Source organism: Hylobates moloch, unplaced genomic scaffold (genome assembly GCF_009828535.3).
Source record: "Hylobates moloch isolate HMO894 unplaced genomic scaffold, HMol_V3 SCAFFOLD_18, whole genome shotgun sequence".
Classification (NCBI taxonomy): domain Eukaryota; kingdom Metazoa; phylum Chordata; class Mammalia; order Primates; family Hylobatidae; genus Hylobates; species Hylobates moloch.
The window spans coordinates 6,301,868-6,322,979 of record NW_026652293.1 but is presented as its reverse complement, the minus strand read 5'-3'; the positions used below and the strand labels follow the sequence as shown (position 1 = coordinate 6,322,979).

Genomic DNA, 21,112 nt, shown 5'->3' with positions numbered 1-21,112 from the left:
CAAGCAAGTAAAACTCAAATATTGTTCCCAATAATGCCTGACTAATGCCAAATACCAAGTAAGGGCTGAGACAGTCCTGACAGCCTGCAGTGCCCCAGGATAAAACTAACCCTGAGGGGTGCTGGCCCACGGTAACCCCCTGCCTGGACTCTGGATCTCTGTTTTTAGGTCGAAGTGCTTTATTCTTGATTCTCGAATTCCCGGAAACTATTACCAAAGCGGCTTAGTTTTCTTTCCACTCTTCCTGGGTCACAAATATGACGGCGAGCCAGTCCTTTCCCGCTGGACGCCTCAGGCTTCCGGGGTGGTAGGCCAAGGGTTTAGCAAGAGAAAAGGCGGCCTCGGGGAACCTGTTAGGTTAGGCACCGCCAGGGCCTCGCCCTGCCCCTTCGAAGGCCAAGGGCTGCCCCTGAGAGCCGAGGCCCCGCCCCGCGGCCCGCCGATTGGCCCCAGCCGCCCTGGTGACGCGACTCACTTCCGCCCCGGGCGCGGCCGGGGCCACGCCCGCCTGTCCTGCGGCACTGGGTGCTTTATGAGTTGGGGATTGTTGCGTCGGATAGCCGGCCTCAGAAGGGACTTCCCTGCTCGGCTGGCTCTCGGTTTCTCGACTTTCCTCCGGAAAAATAACGGCGTCTTCCGCGCCGCGCATGGCGCCTCGCGGCCGCCGCAAGTGTCCCTTTCCTTCCCGGCGCTTTCCTGGGTTGCTTCTGGCGGCCCTGGTGTTGCTGCTGTCCTCCTTCTCCGGTAGGACCCCGGGGCGGGTTCGCGCGTCCGCGGCGAGACTGGAGCTCTCCTCAGTCGGACAAGAGTCGCGGGGCGGGGCTCACCGCAGGTCGTGCCTGCTTGGGGACAGGGTTCTTCGAGGGGTGCAGTGCTCAGATCCCGGGGGTATGTGGCGGGGAATGCGGGGACCACGCAGAGCCCGAGGTGAAGCTTGTTTGGTGGCGTCGTGTGCGCGGCCGGCATTTACGCAGCATCTGGCTGCGTTCCCAAAAGAAGCGTGAATCGTGTTTTCGGGATTGAGCCAGTCGGCAAGGGGAGCGCGAACTGGGCGCACTAGGTGAGGGCTTGCTCTGGAGTGCACAGGTGCGTGGGAGTGTTGCTAGGGCCCGTGCTGTGCCCGTGGTGAGAGTTTGCCCTGTGTTTCCTTGGTGCCTTGGTGAGTGGGGTGTTCATTAGGGCTTGGACGGTACCCGCGGTAAGGGTTGCAGTGCGTCTGCTGTGCCCCATGTGCTGGGCCGGGCTGGGCGAGCAGGGGCCTGGCCAGGTGTTGCTGGGAGCGTGCTGTGCGCAAGTGGCCTGCATGCAGAGTTCACTGTGGGCAAGACAGCTCACTGCTTTGAATGGAGTGAGCGCGGACTCTGGGGCTAGGGAGGGCATGTTGAGTGAGAGGAGGCTTTCAGTGCCTGGGGTTAGAGAGGTGGTAAGGACGCCATGCTTTTTGTGCCTTCTGTGAACAGTCTCCGTGTTGCCTGAGCTCCTATTAGTTTGTAAATGGCTGCTTTTTTGCGGGGTGGGTGGACCATCGAGTCATCTTCCTGTTCCCAACCAATATAGACAGTACCAGATTCCATTGCCTAATGGCTTTTTGACATTGTTTTCCTTCTTTTCATTACTTTGAGTCATATTTGAGAGATGTGAAGCAACCTAAAAAACAATGGTAGCCAAACCTAGTGAGAAATTAGTATCCTAACAAAGGAAGGCAAATAATGTTAATCTGGTTTTCCCCTACAGCTCATAAGCTAAAGCTTAAGGCCTATCCCACTAAATTTATTTTGTATTTCATTGAATGGAACCAATACTTTTAAAAATGCATGCTAGGCCAGGCACAGTGGCTCAGGCCTGTGATCCCAGCACTTTGGGAGGCCCAGGCGGGGTGATTGCTTGTGCCCAGGAGTTCAAGATCAACCTGGGCAACATGGCAAAACCTTGTCTCTACAAAAAATACAAAAATTGGCTGGGCATGGTGGGGTATGCCCGTGGTCCCAGCTACTCTGGGGAGTGAGGTAGGAGATTCGCTTGAGCCCAGGAGGTGAAGGCTGCAGTGAGCTGTGTTCATGCCACTGCCCTCCAGCCTGGATGACAGAGTGAGACCCTGTCAAAACAAAACAAACAAACCCGCTAAGAAATACATGCTCATTGTGCGACACGAACAGAATCAAAAGACAACTATTTTTAACATTTTGGTATATTTCTTTCTGACTTTATGTGCGCTTCATGTGTATCTGTGTCCAAATTGTATTTAGGATCCAATAACATGTATAGTTTCTACGTTGCATTTTTTTCCTTAGGAGCATTCATTCAACGAATGTGGGTCTTGTATGTCTGGTGCTATTACACTGGTAGGCAATAACAAACCATTCCTATTTTCTTGATCCCTTTTTCACTATTTGTTTACACACACATTCATGCAGGAAGATAAGCAGGGACTTTGTTTTGCTCAATGCTAAGTGCTCAGTGCCGGGAACACAGTAGATAACCAATAAATTATTTGCTAAAATGTACTGGGAGTGGCAGACATTAAAATCCAAAACATAATAGTGACAAATAAATTATAAACCAAGGGAAGTGCTCTGGAGGCAAGCAGTATAATTTTCAGATATAAATCTGACAACATTTAACAAATGATTGGAGAGAGGGAAGGCTTCTCTGCTCATCAAACAGACTTTGGGGCATCTGTGCTTGCTGTTCCCTCAGCCCAGGAACATTCTCCTCCTGACCTGCTGCAGAAACAGTCTCGCTCTTCTGCAAACTCAGCTGGAATGTTACACCCTCAGAGACCTTCTCTGATCATGCCACCTCGCAAACCCCCATCTCAGGTTGAATACATACAAACCAGTTCAAGTTCCTCTTCACTTGTAATCACCCTTTTAAAATGACCTTTTCTGTTCTTTGTCTCTCCCTGTGAGAATGCAGGGATCCTGTCTGTCTTGTCGCACTTGTGGTTCCAAAAGCCCGATTTGTTTACCTCTGTATCTGTTAAATACCAGAAAATTAAATATACTATTTGGCTGGGGCTTAGAGTCTAGCAAAAAGTTCCTCCTGCCTCCAAGAGGAAGGTTCTTTAAAGAGCTATGCTCAGGATGGTCTTTCTGCGGTACCTAAAAAGCTAGGGCAGCGGCAGCTGAGGGCCAGAAAGGATCTGTCTCCCCTATTTGTTGACTCTGCAGGGCTTCCAGTACTTCAGTCTTGCATCTCACTGATCATTAAAACGTTCATTTTGAAGGAGGGTGATGGGAGTAGGGAGCAGTGGTGATAAGACAAAAACAAAAGGACTTTTTTTTTCTTTTAAGATTAATGTTTAGAATAGGCTTAGTGCTAGAAGTTCAGCCTGGGCAACATAAGCAGACCTCACCTATACAAAAAATGTAAAAAAATATTAGCCAGGTGTGATGTTGCACACCTGTGGTCCCAGCTACTTGGGAGACTGAAGGGGGAGGATCACTGGAGCCCCCACGGTCAAGGCTGCAGTGAGCCCTGATCATACTCCAGCTTGGGTAACAGAGCGAGAGACCCTGTCTCAAAACAAAACAAAACAAAACACACACACACACACACACACACACACACACACACACACACACAAAGAAACAAAACAGGAGGCCGAAGATGATAATGAAAGCAATTTGAAATAGAGGAACATAGAATTATGAAATGAATAGGGTGCAACATGGAAGATAACAAAACTAAGAATGAAGAGAAGGAAAAACAAGGTTAAGTTTGAGGTTCATAAGGGTAAATCAAGACAGGTATGAAACCTAGAGAAAGTAAAAATGAGAACTCACGATGCTAGGCAGAGAGAATACATGAATTAAAATAAACATTCACTTTTTGGAGCAACTCACTCTCACAAGGAGAAGGTTTTGTAAGCAGACAGTGCTGTGCATGGGAGACCTGCCCTCTCAAAGGTATTTGCCAAATGGTTCCAGATAGCTGAAGGAAACATGTATCAAATTTCAGGCCAGTCTCATTCCTCCAGGAGAGGAGCTGCTTTTTTGGACAAAACCCCCAATCTCCTGTTGTGCGTGGTCTCTTCTGCCTATTTTAGGTGTTTTCCTTATTTCCAATGAAAGAAGCCAAGATCAGTAAGCACTTACACAGTAGCGTCTCAGTTTCCTTACTGGGCATACTACAATGCAAAGAGAGCGGTCCATGTCTGGTCACCTGCCAGGATACCAGAAGACTGGGAGATAGGCAGCACAAGAAATGGCCTAATCTTTCTCCATTGTGCTGTAGAATGATTATTTTCAATATGAAATTGGTTACAATGTATTCTTCACATTGTTTTGTGTTTGACAGCAGTGGACTTGGAGTACCAAATTTTTTTTGAATAGCTACTCTGAGTGACATATTGTGCTGAGTGTTGTGGCCGCATGGATGAATGGAGTCGGGCTTGTTAACTATTAAACACAAAAGCATGTGATAGTTACCTGAGAGATCCATGCAGGGGAGAGTCCAGGGGAAGGTGACTGATCACTGCATCCCAGGGGGAGGCAGAAAATGCTTCCTGGAGGAGATGATGGGTGGATTAAGGAAGACGAGTTGAGCAGGAGTTGTAGCTACCGGCCAGGGAGGAAGGGTATTCAGAGCAGAGGAAGCAAGGTGAGCAAAGGCACCAAGATGTGACACTACTGGACTGCCAAGCTACTCAGTGTGGCAGAGTAGGGCAAAGGAGACAAGAAAGAAGGGAGAGGATGAAATCACAGAGTGGGCAATTCTGAAAAGCAACAGACTCATCAGGAATAAACACTCACCATCATAAATTCAGACTTTCTCGTTATTACCCGTCCTTTTAGGGCAACGTGAGCCTTATGTGTGACTTAGCACAACATAAATCCAAACTAGGGTTGTTTTCATTTCCCCAGGCACAGTAGCAGACAATTTCTTGAATACTTATTTGCAGATAGAGTTTGTGTGAGTGTCAGCATTTCTTGAGCACCCGCAAGGTGAGTATAGTAGAAAAAGAAGAACATGGTCCTTGACCCCCAGAAACTTGCCTTTTAAGAGAAGACAGCCTGAAGCGACAAGCTGTTATAGGTTAGTGTTTTAAACTATGGAAGAACAATCTGAGCAGAGTGCTCTGTACTGTAGAAGACTTCTTAGAGGAGAAGTTACTTTTGAAATGAATTTAGAAAAATGTGGGGAAAGATGCATCCATGTATATTTGAAGACCGAAGACATTAATGCTGTCTCTTCAGTTTATTGTTGAATATTTATTCCCAAACAAACCAAAAGCTGATAGGATGTTACTTAAAACATGGAAGTCCCATTTCCTCCACTACCACCAGCCCTCAGGTAAAAGCATGGAACAATCATTTAAAATCTTGCCAAGGGGCTTTCTGTTTTTTCTGTACTACCTGTTGCCAGACCACAGTCCATGGCTGATTAAAGTGGTATCAGTACTTCATCTTCGTGTTCCTATTCTCTTATCACTAGATGCCTGTGAGGAGCCACCAACATTTGAAGCTATGGAGCTTGTTGGTAAACCAAAACCCTACTATGAGATTGGGGAACAAGTAGATTATAAGTGTAAAAAAGGACACCTCTACGTACCTCCTCTTGCCACCCATACTATTTGTGATCGGAATCACACATGGCTACCTGTCTCAGATGATGCCTGTTATAGTAAGTAAACAAGCCTCTTTTTTTTTTTTTTTTTTTTGCTGCTCGCTGTAGAGATTTGCACACATTTTAGGGTACGTATTCCACTATGGTGATGATGATTTTCTTCTTGTAAAATGAGGTTCAAGATAACAGTGCATTTTTGCAAGCTTTGAGAAATCAAAATCTCCAAGAAATCTTTTTCTTGGCAATAGATTGCCTGGGTGAATATGAATCTTAAGTTTGCCCTTATAATAAGTAAATAATGAAAATTATATTCCCACGCATTCAAAAGAGCACTGCAGAATTTTAATTTTGATTCAGATCTGTTTTATAACTGAATTGAAAACTCTCAAAATTATTTTCTTTTAGGAGAAACGTGTCCATATCTAGGGGATCCTTTAAATGGCCAAGCAATCCTTGCAAATGGGACTTACGAGTTTGGTTATCAGATACACTTTATTTGTAATGAGGGGTAAGTTGCTCCTTAGAGGAAATAAGGGAAGTGTTAGTAATTTTATTTTTGTTTTGCTTCTCTTCTTAAGCATTCGTGTAAACTTAATTTTACTTTCTATGTGACAAGTTATACTTCTAGCTAAACAACTCTTGGATGTTTTATGGAGATAGGCAAGATATATAGTAAATAGAAAGTAATTGATATTGAAGGAAAGCAAAACTACCTGCTGTTTCTGACAATAAGTCTGTTGTAAGCATTAAGAATGTAGTAATCATGAGAATTTATCCTTCACAACTGAGTGTCCCCTATTTAAATCTGTCAACTCTTAGAGTTGAAGTAGGGCTCACAAAAATGAGAAATAGAATTGCCAACTAAAGATACACTTGTATCCAGATGACTCTGTAAAGTGTTACCAGACCAAAACTGACCTGGTTAGCCTTTACCATCATGTTGATCAAAATCTCTCAGCTGAAAAACCTTATTTTTGAGACTGCTATAATCTGAAGCATCTCAAGAGCAGGTACTAAGCCCTCAGTAATAGCCTTTGTTCTGTAGGGCTTTTGAAGTCGTATATATTGGAAATACTAGACATTTAAGATAAATGTGCATTTAGAGAGTAAATGTTATTTTCTGTCCAATTTTTCTTGCTACAATAGAATACTTGAGGCTACGCATTTATAAAGAAAAGAAATGTATTTGGCTCATATTTCTGGAGGCTGGAGAGTTCAAGGGGATGGCAGTAGTGTCTGGCAAGGGCTTTTATGCTTCATCATAACATGCTGGAAAGTGAAAGGGAAATTTAGCATGTGCAAAAAAGACAAAGCACAAGGGAGGGGGTTCTTGCTTTATAACAACGTGCTCTTATGGTAACGAATCCAAGCCTACAAGAATGAGAACTCATTCCCTCAAGAATTAATGAAGACCCTCTAGAAAGGCATTATCCCTCTTAATGACCTAATCATTTCTTAAAGGCCCCACCACCTCTCAATGCTGTTACACTGGCAATTAAATTTCAATATAAGTTTTGGTAGAGACAAACCAGATTCAAACAATAGCAGTAATACACCATAATATAGAAAAAGTGAGTGAGTCTTGGAGGAAAAATCAGCTGTGACTATGTAAGGCAACTGACAGTTTTTAAAATTTTGTCAAGTAGAAATATTGGAATATTCATTTGACACATACTGCTTGCTAGGCACACCGAGGGATACCAAAACTTTAAGACAGCGACCTTCTTAAAAGAAGTTCTAACCTTATTGAGAAATAATATATACTGAGAGCAATAAAAGCAAAATACTAAATGAGAAATACCAAATAAGTAGAATTATTCATGATAATTACTCTAAGAGTCCAGAAGGAGGAGAGATTCCTGTGAATTTAAATCAGGGAAGATTTCATTGAGTATAGGGGTATACTTAATGAAAGTATTCTTATACTCAGTGAGCTATTCCTAGAAATACACTCCTGTTCTAAATAATATTAATAGGAGCTAAAACTCATGTGGCATTCACTGTGTGCCAAATGCTAACTTATCTAATCCCCTAAACAACCCCATGTACTGTTATCCCCTTTTAATCAGGAAGCTGAGTGAAGGAACTTTAAGTGACTTACCCAAGCTCAAGAAACTAGATAAGTTGAGAAGCAGGGACTTGAATCTAGGCATTCCAGCTCTAGGGCTTGTTCTCTCCACACAGTCCTTGTCCTTACTGTGCAAAGTGGTGTGAGAAAAGGCACAGAAATGAATGTGTAATGTGATTGCAGGAGGCAGCAAAGAGGCTGGGTGGAAAGGCACAGCAGATTTATTTAGACATCTTTGCTCTTGGCCAATATATATTCAAATGGAGAAACTCTATTTGATTAAATTGCAGATTTATTTAGCACTTTCACTATATAGTATGTTGTTTAAGAAACCACCCCCTCAAACTACTGCAGTGTAGAAAAGAAACCATATAAAAATTCCTTCATTATTATGTGCGTCTTATTAATTGCTATACAAAACAGTAACCCTTTCTTTTCTCATTTAGTTATTACTTAATTGGTAAAGAAATTCTATATTGTGAACTTAAAGGATCAGTAGCAATTTGGAGCGGTAAGCCCCCAATATGTGAAAGTAAGTAAATTCTTTTTTTTTTTAATTTAGACCAGTAGTCCTCAAAGATTTTTGCCTCAGGGCACCCTTTACACTTTAAGATTAACAAAGATCCCAAAGAGGTTTCTTTTATGTGGGTTATATCTATTGGTATTTATCATATTGGAATTCAAACAGAGAGGTTTTTAAATAATTATTGATTCTTTTTGGTTTTGTTTATGTTTTTCCTAAGACACGGTCTCAGGCTATCTCCCAGGCTGGGGTGCAGTGGCACAATCTCAGCTCACTGCAGCCTCAGCCTCTCCAGTAGCTGGGACTTCAGGCGTGTACCACTATGCCTGGCTTTTTGTAATTTTTGAAGAGATGGGGTTTTGCCATGTTGCCCAGGCTGGTCTTGAACTTCCGTGCTCAAGCAATCTGCCCCCGTGGGCCTCCCAAAGTGCTGGGATTACAAATGTGAGCCACCCCACCTGGCTTGATTAATTTGTAAGAATAGATGCAATACAAATTAACATATGTAACATAATTTTTATGAAAAATAAAAATTTTCCAAATCAAAATAAAATTAGAATAGTGGCATTGTTCACATTTCTTGCACATCTCTTCAACATCTGGCTTAAAGCAAGATTGTATTTGGCCTGTTGTGTTATCACACAATATGTAGCCTTTGGAAAAAAATCACTATATTCTTATTAGGATCAGAGTGAAAAAAGACAATAATATTTTGGTGGTATTGTGAACCACCAATTTAGAAAATGGATATATTTATAAATCGCAAAGGATTTCTCAGCTAGCTCTCAGTTAAGCATATTTTCTCATTAATTGTCAGCATTTCTTGTGATGACTAGAACAGAACTTAGCATGGCCTTGCAAATAAATATAGGCATATTAGGCCGTTTTCGTATTGCTCTAAAGAAATACCTGAGACTGGGTAATTTATAAAGAAAAGAGGTTTAATTGGCTCGTGTTTCTACAAGCTGTACAGGAAGCATGGTGCTGGCATCTGCTGGGGGTTTGGGGAGGCCTCAGGAAACTTAACAATCATTGGGAAAGACAGAAGGAGAGCAAGGTGTCTCACATGGCAGGAGCAGGAGCAAGGTGGGGAGGACGGGAGGTGTTGCACACTTTTAAATAACCAGATCCCCCAAGAACTCAGTATCACGAGAACAGCACCAAGGGGATGGTGCCAAATCATTCATGAGAAATCTACCCCCATGATTCAAACACCTCCCACCAGGCCCCACCTCCAATATTGTGGACTACAATTCAACATGAGATTTGATGGGGACACAGATCCAAACCATAGCAATAGGTATTTACACTTTAAGAAAATGAGATTTGTTCTGAAAGTTAGTTACTACATTAATGGTTTGAGTTTGGGATAATGTATTTGCTCATAGAAACCTTCTTTTAAATCCATATTGAATTCACAACCAGCTTGTAGAAACCCTATATTGACGAATTTATTGAAGACATAGAAATTTTACTAATGCTGTCTTAATCTTTTACATTTCCTTTCCTCTTTTTCTTCATTTTTAAGAGGTTTTGTGTACACCGCCTCCAAAAATAAAAAATGGAAAACACACCTTTAGTGAAGTAGAAGTATTTGAGTATCTTGATGCAGTAACTTATAGTTGTGATCCTGCACCTGGACCAGATCCATTTGCACTTATTGGCGAGAGCACGATTTATTGTGGTGACAATTCAGTATGGAGTCATGCTGCTCCAGAGTGTAAAGGTAGTGTTTCAATTTATTTCCTTCTTCATTTGTAAATACTATGGAAACATTTTGTAAATAGTTTTATCTACAAATAAAGCAGGTGTATGTGCTTCCTCCTGTATAATTGGTTTCTAATTTATTTTAATACAGGTCAATTCAAGTCAAAAAATAGTTCTAGCTAGAGTTCCCTATTTCTCACCCCCACATGTTCTTGGCATTTCATTTTATACAGTGTGAACTACTGTGTATCTGAATGAGTTAGACGTTTTTGTTTGAAGGAACCAAAAAAATATATACACTGGCTTAAAGAAAGTTTCATCTTGTATTACAAGAAATCTAAGAGTTCTGGCTATGGTAGTGGTAAACTGTAACAGACTAATTGTCTCACAAATAAGAATTATAAACTCTGGATAAATAAAAAAATTTTTTTTTTTAAAGACCAAATGTTTAAGGCACTCTGGAGTGACCAAAAGTATGAAGACCATGTAGGGGACTTGCCCATTTAAAGAAAGAAATCACTGAATAACAGTGATTTAAAAGTATATACTCCCCAAGTACGCATGAAACATTCTCCAAAGTAGACCATATTCTAGACAATGAGACAATTTTTAACAAACTTCAAAAAATTGAAATCATTCAAAATATATTATCTGATCACAATAGAATGAAAGTAGAAATCAATAACAAAGCCAATCCTCAAAGAATTGGAAAGTGTACAGGACACTTCTAAATAACCCATGCATAAAAGAAGTAGTCAGCAGGGAGATTAGAAAGTGTTTTGAATTGAATAAAAACACAACATCTCAAAATATCCAAATATGTAGGATGCAGCTAAAGCATTGCTTACAGGGGAATGTATAGCATAACATACTTGTGTTAGAAAAAAGGAAAAGTCTCAAATCAGTGATCTAATTTTCCACCTTAAGAAACTAAAAAAGAGCAAGTTAAATCCCAAACTAGCAGATGTAAGGAAATGATAAAGATAGAGCCAAAATCAATGAAATTAAGAAGAGAAAAAAAAAATAGAGGAAATCAGTGAAACCAACAGTTGCTACTTGGAGATCAATAAAGTGTGTAAACCTATAGCCAGACTGACAAAAAAAGACGCAGATTAACCAATACTGAGAATGAAAGAAGTGGTGGCCAAGCACGGCACCCCAGCCAGTTTGAAGACCCTGCCCTCCTGCAGCCAGCAGGGGCAGTAACTCCCAGACTTGTCCTTTTAGAAGCTCCAGCTTTACTACTTGCTGGTGGAGCCCAACCACTGCCACAGGGTCCTCGTCACCAACATGCCTGGCAGATCCAAGAGGAGATGGCCCGGGATGAGATGTGGCACACAGATGCACCCAAGAGTGTGGGGTTGGTGTCATTCCACTGCCTGGTTTCCGCAGAGATCCTGTGCCGGTGGCCTGTACCCTCCATGCGGGAGCCAGAGGGGGTGTGCCATGCCCACTGCTTTGGGCACTGCTGCGTGAAAGGGCCAGTTTTCAGACCTTTGCTCTGTCACCTCAACACTGGCGCCAGGAGCCCTGAAGAGCAGCATCTGGGAGACGGACAGCCCTGGGGAAAATAGAGGAGGCTTTCAGAAGTAGCGAGATGAGATATTTGAAATACTGAAGACCAAAAACCCCAGTTTGCATGGAAGAGCTGGCCTCAGACGTGGTCAGTTCCTATGATGACCTGGACACACGGTGCTGACCCACACGATGGGAAGTGGCCCTGCAAAGCAATCAGAGGCTTGGCCCTGCAGCCACTTGGCCTCCCAACTGCAGCTGCAATTGCGTTCTGACCTGGGCAAGTAGGAACACGTGGTGGAGATCCTGATGGAGACCTGAGCCAGGCATCCCGGAGTGCTGGCCAGGCGTGGAGTAGGGCATCCAGCTAAGGGAGTCTGGCCAGCCTATAGCCCCCCAGCCTTGCTGGCTCCTCTGCCAATTCCAGCAGGGTCTGCAGCCCCAGACCCATCCCCTTCCTTCCCCTCTGCAGAGGGCAGGCCGGAGGCTGGTCTCAGTGGGAGCTGGGGCTCTCCTCAAAGGGTTTTTGACCTTGGGGCAGTCTTGACATCCCCACAGCCCTGCGCCCCCATCCCTTTGCGTGTCTCCTGCAGGACGGCGAGCTGCAACTGCAGCAATCTTGTTTAAATTTAGGTAGGTGAATTTCTTAGAATTAAGTTTCATATGTTTTGAGCAATACATTTTCTTAAGATATATATATTTTAATCTTTTTATGTTTTATCTCTGAATTTTTTAATTTTTTTAATGTATTTTTTTTCTGGAAACATTCTGTTCTGCTACATTAGAGCCTACACAGTTTAGTTGGCACATTTCATTCTTTTAAGGTTTAAATAAGGGATTTTATTTTGCAGTGAGTTTCCCTGCATTGTTAACAAGTCAACAGCGTCAATGTATGATTTTTGGGTTTTTTTTTTTTTTTATACTTTAAATTTGTGTGCAACCCTTCTCCTTTATGCCCTGTGTTACAGTGAGAGCTTGGTCAAAATGGGGAAAACACACACAGCTGCTACACTTTTTTTTTTTTTGTCACTGGAACATCTGTGCCATGTCTTCCTAGACTTAAGTGTAAATTATGGAGGGTTTTATTTGACAATTTATATGTAAATGTCATTGAAGGCTAAGGTTAAATCTTTGGAAATCACAGGCACCAGTTGATCTTCAGAGACCTCAGATCCCCTCAGGTGGCACCTTGTGACAGGCGGTGTTCTGGGAGGCTTCCTGTCAGGTTCCACAACACAGGCACCTGCTCTGGGCATGGACTGCGCTCCTGGGGTGTGCACGGAGCTGCGGTGCGCCAGTCACATGCGCTTGGAAACAGCATGTGCTGCTGGATTGGGAAATGCCTACGTTGCTCTGTTAAATTGGTGCTGGAGCAAAAACCTAAGGTTAAATTTAAGTCTAGAATGAAAGAAATCTGAATCCATGTAATTAATGGCTGCTCAATCTTCAGAGTCCTTGATGGCCCTGCCTCAGGAAGTGAGGTGGGGGTGCCTACACCTTTCACTCTCCTTCCTCACGTCCACCCCGTATGTGTTTCTCATCCTTTTTCTAACTTCCCCCCCATCCCTTAGCCAAAAAGCTTTATATTCTTTTGTGCATATGGCCATTCTTTAATATTGGTGATGTAAACTTTACTTGATTACTTTACAAAATTATTCAACAGACAAACAAAAGAATGAAAAAGAGAATATCACTAAATATCCTACAGACATTTAAAGGATGATAAGGGAATATTATAAACAACTTTATGCCTATAAATTTGACAACTGAAATGGACAGATTCCTTGACAGATACAAAATTTCAAAACTCACTTGAAGATATGGATAACCTGAATACTCCTATATCCACCAAAGAAATAAAATTTGTTACTAACCTACTGAAGGCCCAGATGGCTTCACTGGGGAATTCTACCAACCATCTAAGGAATAAATCATAGCAATTCTATACAAGCATTTCAAGAAAGTGCAAGAGGAGGGAACACTTCTCAGCCCATTTTATGATGATAGCATTGTCCTGATACGAAAACCAGAAAACAAAAACATTATAAGAAAATTACAAATAATATCCTTGATGAACACAGGACCAAAAATCTTCAACAAAATATTAGCAAACCAAATCCTGTGATACATAAAAAGAAAAGTAGATCATGACCAAGTAGGATTTACCCTATGAATGCAAGATTAGTTCAAATGCAAAAATTAATCAGTGTAATTTACCACATCAGGAGACTATTAAGGAGAAAAAAAAAATCATGTGATTATCTTATTAGATGCAAAAAACAAAGAAAGTGTTTGACAGAATTCATCATCTTATTTTTTCATGATAAAACTTCTCAGCAAACTAGGAACAGAAGGGTACTATCTATCTTACCCTGATAACAGACATCTACAAAGATCTCACAGCTAACATTACACTTAATGGTTCAAAAAAATTATACTTAGTGGTAAAAAGTAACATCGTACTTAGTGGTTAAAAAAACCTTAATTACATTTCTGTCTAATTAATAAAGACCTAATTCTGGAAGGAAAACAGGATGTCCACTCTTACCACTCCATTCAGCATTGTACTGGAGATCCCGCCCAGTACAATAAGGCAAGAGAAAGCAATTAGGCACACATGTTGGAAAAGAAGGAGTAAAAACTGTCTCTACTCACAACGAGATGCCACCAAATACCTATTGGAATGGCTGAAATTTAAACACACACCCCCCAAACTGACAATACCAGGTATTGACAAGGATATGGAGCAGATGAAACTCTCAATATACTGATGGTGAGAATCAAAGTGAAATGACCACTTTGGGACATTTTTGGCAATTTCTTACAAAGTTAAACATACTCTTATCATACAACTCGGCAACCGAAATAAACTGAAAACATTTTCACACAGAAACTTATATGAGGATGTTCACAGCAGCCTTATTCATAATCACCCCAAACTGCAAATCGCTACATGTTCTTGAGTTGGTGAATGAATGAACCACCTATGCTACCTCTAAAAGATGGACTCATACTCAGCAATAAAAAGGAATGAACCCCTGATTCATGCAGCAACACAAATGAATCTTGAAAGCATCATGCTAAGTGAAATAAGCCATACTAAGAATACCGTGATTCCATTTATGTGACATTCTGAAAAAGTCCCACTATAGGGATAAAAGCAGATCAATGGTTGGCTGGTTGTGGAAGTGGGGATGAGGGAGAAGAGGGGTAACTCACAAAAGAGCATGAGGAAATTCTGGAGAGTAATGGAACTTTTCTGTATCTTTACTATGGTGGTAGTTACATGATTATTTGCATTTGTCAAAACTCATACAGTGGTACACTTGAAAGGGTGAATTTTACTGTATGTAAATTATATCCAATAAACTAACCTTTACAAATAACATTAGGTACAATTAGACACAACAAAAAGTCAGTGAACCTGAAGACAGGTCAATAGAAACTGAACCTTATTTAAGAAGAAATGTTGACTAAAGAAAGAGAGAGGCTTACAGACCTGTGGGAGAGTATCAAGCAGTGAAACATACATGTAATTGGAGTTTCAGAAAGACAGGAGAGAGAATGGTGTAAAATATTATTTGAAAAAATATTGGCCAAAAATTATGCAAATTAGATCCAAAACAACCTCAGATCCAGGGGATTCAGTGAACCTTCAGCAGGATGAATAAATTATTAAAATTTACCATCACCACCACCACCCCCCTGCAGTAGTTTGGTAAAAACTACCAAACAAAAGTTTAAGAAGCAGCCAGTGAGTGGGGAAAACAACAAAAAACCGTATTACATTTAGGAGGGCAGGGACAAGTAAGAACGACAGCCAGCCAAGTTTTCTTAAGAAAATGTGGTTACAGTATGGTTATGTCTGTTAGTGCTGAAAGAAAAATAAAATACCCTAGAATTCTATATCAAGGAGAATATATCAGTTAACATTTAAAGTATTTTAAAAAATGTTTTTAACATCTTGCATTCCATTCCTTGTCTCTGTTCACACTGGAAATTACTACTTTGTACTACTTTTTTTGTTAAAGCAGATATCCATTAATTCTGAGGTTTCTCTAATTTTCCAGTGGTTAAATGTCGATTTCCAGTAGTTGAAAATGGAAAACAGATATCAGGATTTGGAAAAAAATTTTACTACAAAGCAACAGTTATGTTTGAATGTGATAAGGGATTTTACCTCACTGGGAGCGACACAATTGTCTGTGACAGTAACAGTACTTGGGATCCCCCAGTTCCTAAGTGTCTTAAAGGTACAAATGTTATCTTCATTCTGTCTTGGTTTGTTATTGTTGTTGCTGTTCATTTTAGACTTTATTTCTTTGTTATTAACTATCAGTCATACAGAATAACTGAAAAGAAACAATTTTAGTATTTAACTGTCTTGTATTCATTTCTATGCCAGATGTATGACGTGAAATTCACATCAAATTCTGCTGTTGTGATTTTGTGTGCTTTTCCAGGGTTCTTAGCATGTTATGTACATTGCATGGGTATATGCTTTTAATATTTTTATGTATAAAATGAATTACAACAACTTTTTGGAGTGAATTGAAACATGGGCATTTTTATCTAAGTAAGTCAACAATGGCATAATTCATATAAATGAAATGAGAGCAATAACTCCCAAGTGGTTGATCTTCTAACATTATTTTATTTCCTAGTGCTGCCTCCTTCTAGTACAAACCCTCCAGCTTCGAGTCATTCAGGTTTAGTAGCTTCTTCCTTACATGTCTCAAAAATCTTGTAAATTCCTGGAGAAAATGCCAGCAATAAATCCCAAGTGTTTGGTCCAATGTACATTATTATTTTGTTTTCCAGTGTCGACTTCTCCCACTACAAAATCTCCAACATCCAGTGCCTCAGGTTTAGTAATTTCCTGCTTATATTTTTTTAAAAAATCCTTTAAATTCCTGGTGATTTTTAAAAAAATCCTTCAAATCACTGGCTTCTAATTTGGTTATATATTTCCTATCTCCCTAATATTTTAAAGGATCGAAGAGAATTATGCATGTTAACATAGTAATTAAAATACCTTCTTATAGGCTGGGTGGGGTAGCTCACACCTGTAATACCAGAACTTTGGGAGGCCGAGGTGGGTGGATCACGAGGTCAGAAGTTCAAGACCAGCCTGGCTAAGTTGGTGAAACCCCATCTCTACTAAAAATACAAAAATTAGCTGGGCGCGGTGGCAGGCACTTGTAACCCCAGCTACTTGGGAGGCCGAGGCAGGAGAATCGCTTGAACCTGGGGGCGCAGAGGTTGCAGTGAGCCAAGATCATGCCACTGCACTCCAGCCTGGGTGACAGAGTGAGACTCTGTCTCAAAAACAAACAAACAAACAAAAAACACCTTCTTATAATTCCTGTAAGAACTTGGTAACTGGTAGCCTCCTGAGTTGAGTGCTGTAGGGTTTGAGGGGCAGGAAGAGATGAGTTTTTGTTTGTTTTTTTTTTTTTTTTTGCTCGGCTCACTGCAAGCTCCGCCTCCCGGGTTCACGCCATTCTCCTGCCTCAGCCTCTCCGAGTAGCTGGGACTACAGGCGCCCGCCACCACGCCTGGCTAAGTTTTTGTATTTTTAGTAGAGACAGGGTTTCACCGTGGTCTCGATCTCCCGACCTCGTGATCCGCCCGCCTCGGCCTCCCAAAGTGCTGGGATTACAAGCGTGAGCCACCGCGCCCGGCCGAGATGAGTTTTTTAGTGGACTGATATATGAGCAAAACAAGGTTGCATGTGAAATTTATACTCAGTGAGGCATCCGGGCTTACTCACGTGCTCCTAGTGGGTATATGTGCTAATACTACGTTTGCTGATACAGTCTTTTGAAAGAGTTGATGATAAGCATTTCATAAAGTATTTATAAAACATTGATCGAGCTTAGTGTTGGAGAGCTGAAGAGAGAATTGCTTCTGATAAACTGTTTATAAAAAAGACAAACTGCAAGGATATTTTTTGAAAAATTACAAATCAAAATTCCTTATGGGATTGTCAGTGATTTCTTATCATCTGCTAGAGGAAGACTAAATAACAACATAATGATGCTAAGGTAGATCTAAATGTGTTAACATGGAGAAATGTCGAGGAAGTCCTAAGTGGAAAAGAGAAAGATGTAAATTATGTAGTATAATACTACTTACAGTTTTTAAAAAAGATACATATGTTTACCCCAAGCACATTCCTTTTTTTTTTTTTGAGACAGTCTCGCTCTGTCACCCAGGATGGTGTGCAGTGGCGTGGTCTCGGCTCACTGCAACCTCCACCTCCCGGGTTCAAGCGGTCTCAGACTCCCAAGTAGCTGAGATTACAGGCGCCCACCACTATGCTGGCTAGTTTTTTGTATTTTTAGTAGAGACGGGGTTTCTCCATGATGGCCTGGCTAGTCTCGAACTCCTGACCTCAAGAGATTAACCTGCCTCGGCCTCCCACACTGCTGGGATTACAGGCATGAGCCACCACGCCCATCCTCACATTACTTTCATGATGGTTATCTTCTAGAATTTCCATTATAAAATACAAAGTGTAGTGAGCATTCTTGTACATACATCCTTACATACTTGTGCAAATATATATGTAGGTTAAATTCTAAGATGTGGAATTGCAAAGTTTGTAAAGTATGTGTAGTTTTCATTTTGATAAACTTAAAAAGTCAATATAAAAATTAAAGTCATAATTTTATGGTGAATTTATAAAATCAAACTTATTTTTCTAGGTCCTAGGCCTACTTACAAGCCTCCAGTCTCAAATTATCCAGGTTGGTTAAGCCTTTATCCTACTGATATTGTTAAGAATTATTTATTTATTTGTATTATACTTCAAGTTCTAGGGTACGTGTGCACAATGTGCAAGTTTGTTACATAGGTATACATATGCCATGTTGGTTTGCTGCACCCATCAACTCGTCATTTATATTAGGTATTTCTCCTAATGCTATCCCTCCCCCAGCCCCCAACCCCCAACAGGCCCCAGTGTGTGATGTTCCCCACCCTGTGTCCATGTGTTCTCGTTCAACTCCCACCTATGAGTGAGAACATGTGGTGTTTGGTTTTCTGTCCTTGTGATAGTTTGATTAGAATGATGGTTTCCAGCTTCATCCATGTCCTTGCAAAGGACATGAACTCATCCTTTTTTATGACTGCATAGTATTCCATGGTGTATATGTGCCACATTTTCTTAATCCAGTCCATCATTGATGGACATTTGGGTTGGTTCCAAGTCTTTGCTATTGTGAATGGTGCCACAATAAACATACATGTGCCTGTGTCTTTATAGTAGTGTGATTTATAATCCTTTGGGTATATACCCAGTAATGTGATAGCCGAGTCAAATGGTATTTCTAGTTGTAGATCCTTGAGGAGTCACCACACTGTCTTCTACAGTGGTTGAACTAATTTACACTCCGGCCAACAGTATAAAAGTGTTCCTATTTCTCCACATCCTCTCCAGCATCTGTTGTTTCCTGACTTTTTAATAATCGCCAATCCAACTGGCGTGAGTGGTATCTTATTGTGGTTTTGATTTGCATTTCTCTGATGATCAGTGATGATGAGCATTTTTTCATATGTCTGTTGGCTGTATAAATGTCTTCTTTTGGGAAGTGTCTGTTCATATCCTTTGCCTACTTTTTGATGGTGTTGTTTTTTTCTTGTAAATTTATTTAAGTTCTTTGTAGATTCTGGTTATTAGCCCTTTGTCAGATGGGCAGATTGCAAAGACTTTCTCCCATTCTGTAGGTTGCCTGTTCACTCTGATGATAGTTTCTTTTGCTGTGCAGAAGCTCTTTAGTTTAATTGGATCCCATTTGTCTATTTTGGCTTTTGTTGCCATTGCTTTTGTTGTTTTAGTAATGAAGTATTTGCCTATGCCTATGTCCTGAATGGTATTGCCTAGATTTTCTTCTAGGGTTTTTATGGTGTTAGGTCTTACATTTAAATCTTCAATCCATCTTGAGTTAATTTTTGTATAAGGTGTAAGGAAGGGATCCAGTTTCAGCTTTCTACATATGGCTAGTCAGTTTTCCCAGAACCATTTATTAAATAGGGGATCCCTTCCCCATTTCTTGTTTTTGTCAGGTTTGTCAAAGATCAGATGGTTGTAGATGTGAGGTGTTATTTCTGAGGCCTCTATTCTGTTCCATTGATCTATATGTCTGTTTTGGTACCAGTACCATGCTGTTTTGGTCACTGTAGCCTTGTAGTATAGTTTGAAGTCAGGTAACATGATGCCTCCAGCTTTGTTCTTTTTGCTTAGGATTGTCTTGGCTATATGGGCTCTTTTTTGATTCCATATGAACTTTAAAGTAGTTTTTTCCAATTCTGTGAAGAAAGTCAGTGGTAGCTTGACGTGGATAGCATTGAATCTATAAATTACCTTGGGTAGTATGGACATTTTCACAATATTGATTCTTCCTATCCATGAGCATGGAATGTTCTTCCATTTGTTTGTATCCTCTTTTATTTCATTGAGCAGTGGTTTGTAGTTCTCTTTGAAGATGTCCTTCACATCCCTCGTAAGTTGGATTCTCAGGTATTTTATTCTCTTTGTAGTAATTGTGAATGGGAATTCACTCATTATTTGGCTCTCTGTCTGTTATTGGTGTATAGGAATGCTTGTGATTTTCGCACATCGATTTTGTATCCTGAGACTTTGCTGAAGTTGTTTATCAGCTTGTGGAGATTTTGGGCTGAGATGATGGGGTTTTCTAAATACACAATCATGTCATCTGCAAACAGAGACAATTTGACTTTCTCTTTTCCTTCTTGAATACCCTTTATTTCTTTCTCTTGCCTGATCACCCTAGCCAGAACTTCCAATACTATGTTGAATAGGAGTGGTGAGAGAAGGCATCCTTGTCTTGTGCTGGTTTTCAAAGGGAATGCTTCCAGTTTTTGCCCATTCGGTATGATATTGACTGTGGGTTTGTCATAAATAGCTCTTATTATTTTGAGATATATTCCATCAGTACCTAGTTTATTGAGAGTTTTTAGCATGAAGGGCTGTTGAATTTTGTCAAAGGCCTTTTCTGCATCTATTGAGATAGTCATGTGGTTTTTGTTGTTGGTTCTGTTTATGTGATGGATTATGTTTATTGATTTATTAATGTTGAACCAGCCTTGCATCCCAGGGATGAAGCTAACTTGATCGTGGTGGATAAGCTTTTTGATGTGCTGCTGGATTTGGTTTTCCAGTATTTTGTTGAGGATTTTTGCATCGATGTTCATCAGGGATATTGGCCTAAAATTCTCTCTTTTTGTTGTGCCTCTACCAGGCTTTGGTATCAGAATGATGCTAGCTTCCTAAAATGAGTTAGGGAGGATTCCCTCTTTTTGTATTGATTGAAATAGTTTCAGAGAAATGGTACCCTAGCTCCTCTTTGTACATCTGGTTGAATTTGGCTGTGAATCCATCTGGTCCTGGACTTATTTTGGTTGGTAGGCTATTAATTATTGCCTCAATTTCAGAACCCGTTATTGGTCTATTCAGAGGTTCAACTTTTCCTGGTTTAGTCTTGGGAGGGTGTATGTGTCCAGGAATTTATCCATTTCTTCTAGATTTTCTAGTTTATTTGCGTAGAGGTGTTTATAGTATTCTCTGATGGTAGTTTGTATTTCTGTGGGATCAGTGGTGATATCCCCTTTATCATTTTTTATTGCGTCTATTTTATTATTCTCTCTTTTCTTCTTTATTATTCTTGCTAGCAGTCATTTTTGTTGATCTTTTCAAAAAACCAGCT

The 21,112-nt window shown here is 40.7% G+C and overlaps 1 protein-coding gene across 8 annotated transcripts in view; it reads left to right on the top strand.

Annotated features, from left to right (window-relative positions):
• The first annotated feature begins 430 nt into the window (after positions 1–430).
• Positions 431–21,112, top strand: part of CD46 (CD46 molecule) — a 42,914-nt gene continuing 22,232 nt past the window's right edge. Inside the window, exons 1-9 of one of the 8 annotated variants that reach the window (XM_032136731.2) lie at positions 440–744; positions 5,437–5,625; positions 5,974–6,076; positions 8,083–8,168; positions 9,688–9,885; positions 15,452–15,634; positions 16,046–16,090; positions 16,203–16,247; positions 18,092–18,133. In XM_032136731.2, the coding sequence (XP_031992622.1) occupies positions 648–744; positions 5,437–5,625; positions 5,974–6,076; positions 8,083–8,168; positions 9,688–9,885; positions 15,452–15,634; positions 16,046–16,090; positions 16,203–16,247; positions 18,092–18,133 (988 nt within the window). In that variant the 5' untranslated portion in view covers positions 440–647. Of the gene's footprint in view, positions 745–783; positions 1,061–5,436; positions 5,626–5,973; positions 6,077–8,082; positions 8,169–9,687; positions 9,886–15,451; positions 15,635–16,045; positions 16,091–16,202; positions 16,248–18,091; positions 18,134–21,112 lie in introns of those variants that run through there. The other 7 variants (XM_032136734.2, XM_032136732.2, XM_032136737.2 and 4 more) reach the window with 7 other exon arrangements.